The sequence below is a fragment of the Orycteropus afer genome, unplaced genomic scaffold (assembly GCF_000298275.1).
Source record: "Orycteropus afer afer isolate SDZICR_OR568_19922 unplaced genomic scaffold, OryAfe1.0 scaffold00008, whole genome shotgun sequence".
NCBI lineage: Eukaryota > Metazoa > Chordata > Mammalia > Tubulidentata > Orycteropodidae > Orycteropus > Orycteropus afer.
In genome coordinates, this window is record NW_006921595.1 from 12,870,417 (window position 1) to 12,871,078 (window position 662).

The following is a 662-nucleotide window of genomic DNA, read 5'->3' on the forward strand; positions in this document are numbered from 1 at the left end:
TCAATGTCATGAGACAAAGTATATGTGAACTGCTGTATGAAAAGTGAATTTACTCTGTAAATCTTCACCCAAATCCTAATTAAAAAAAAGAAGCAGCAACTAGAAAAATCTCTCCTTAACATGATCTGTATTTATCTTTTCCAGGTGAATGAGCTTCAGAATTTGTCAAGTGCCGAAGTTGTTGTCCCTCGTGACCAGACACCCGACGAGAATGACCAAGTAGTTGTCAAAATAACCGGTCACTTCTACGCTTGCCAGGCAAGTGGGTTCTTTCTAAAGTGGTAACTAAGTTTTTTGCTTTTTTTCCTCAAACGGAAACAATTCTGCCCTGGGTACTCTTCCTTCCATCCAATATAAATATTGAAGGTTCTTTGGTGCTTAACTTTTAGTCCCCCTTTGATCAGATGATTCAGAGGCTCCACTAAGCAAACTGCTGAGTGTGTATCCTTAATCCTCAAGTGAATTTCTATTTCTATTTGGCAAGGTTGTTAAAGTGGGAGAATAAAATAGCTTTTAGTAATTTTTGATCAGGTAGACCTTTTCAAAGCTCTGTTCTTTTGCAGGTTGCCCAGAGAAAAATTCAGGAAATACTGACTCAGGTAAAGCAACACCAACAGCAGAAGGCTCTGCAAAGTGGGCCACCTCAGTCAAGACGAAAGTAA

The 662-nt window shown here is 39.1% G+C and overlaps 1 protein-coding gene across 1 annotated transcript in view; it reads left to right on the forward strand.

Annotated features, from left to right (window-relative positions):
- Nucleotides 1–662, forward strand: part of IGF2BP3 (insulin like growth factor 2 mRNA binding protein 3) — a 225,841-nt gene extending 225,179 nt beyond the window's left edge. The window contains exons 14-15 of the mRNA XM_007945906.2: nt 145–258; nt 564–662. Of these exons, the coding sequence (XP_007944097.1) occupies nt 145–258; nt 564–662 (213 nt within the window). The remainder of the gene's footprint in view (nt 1–144; nt 259–563) is intronic.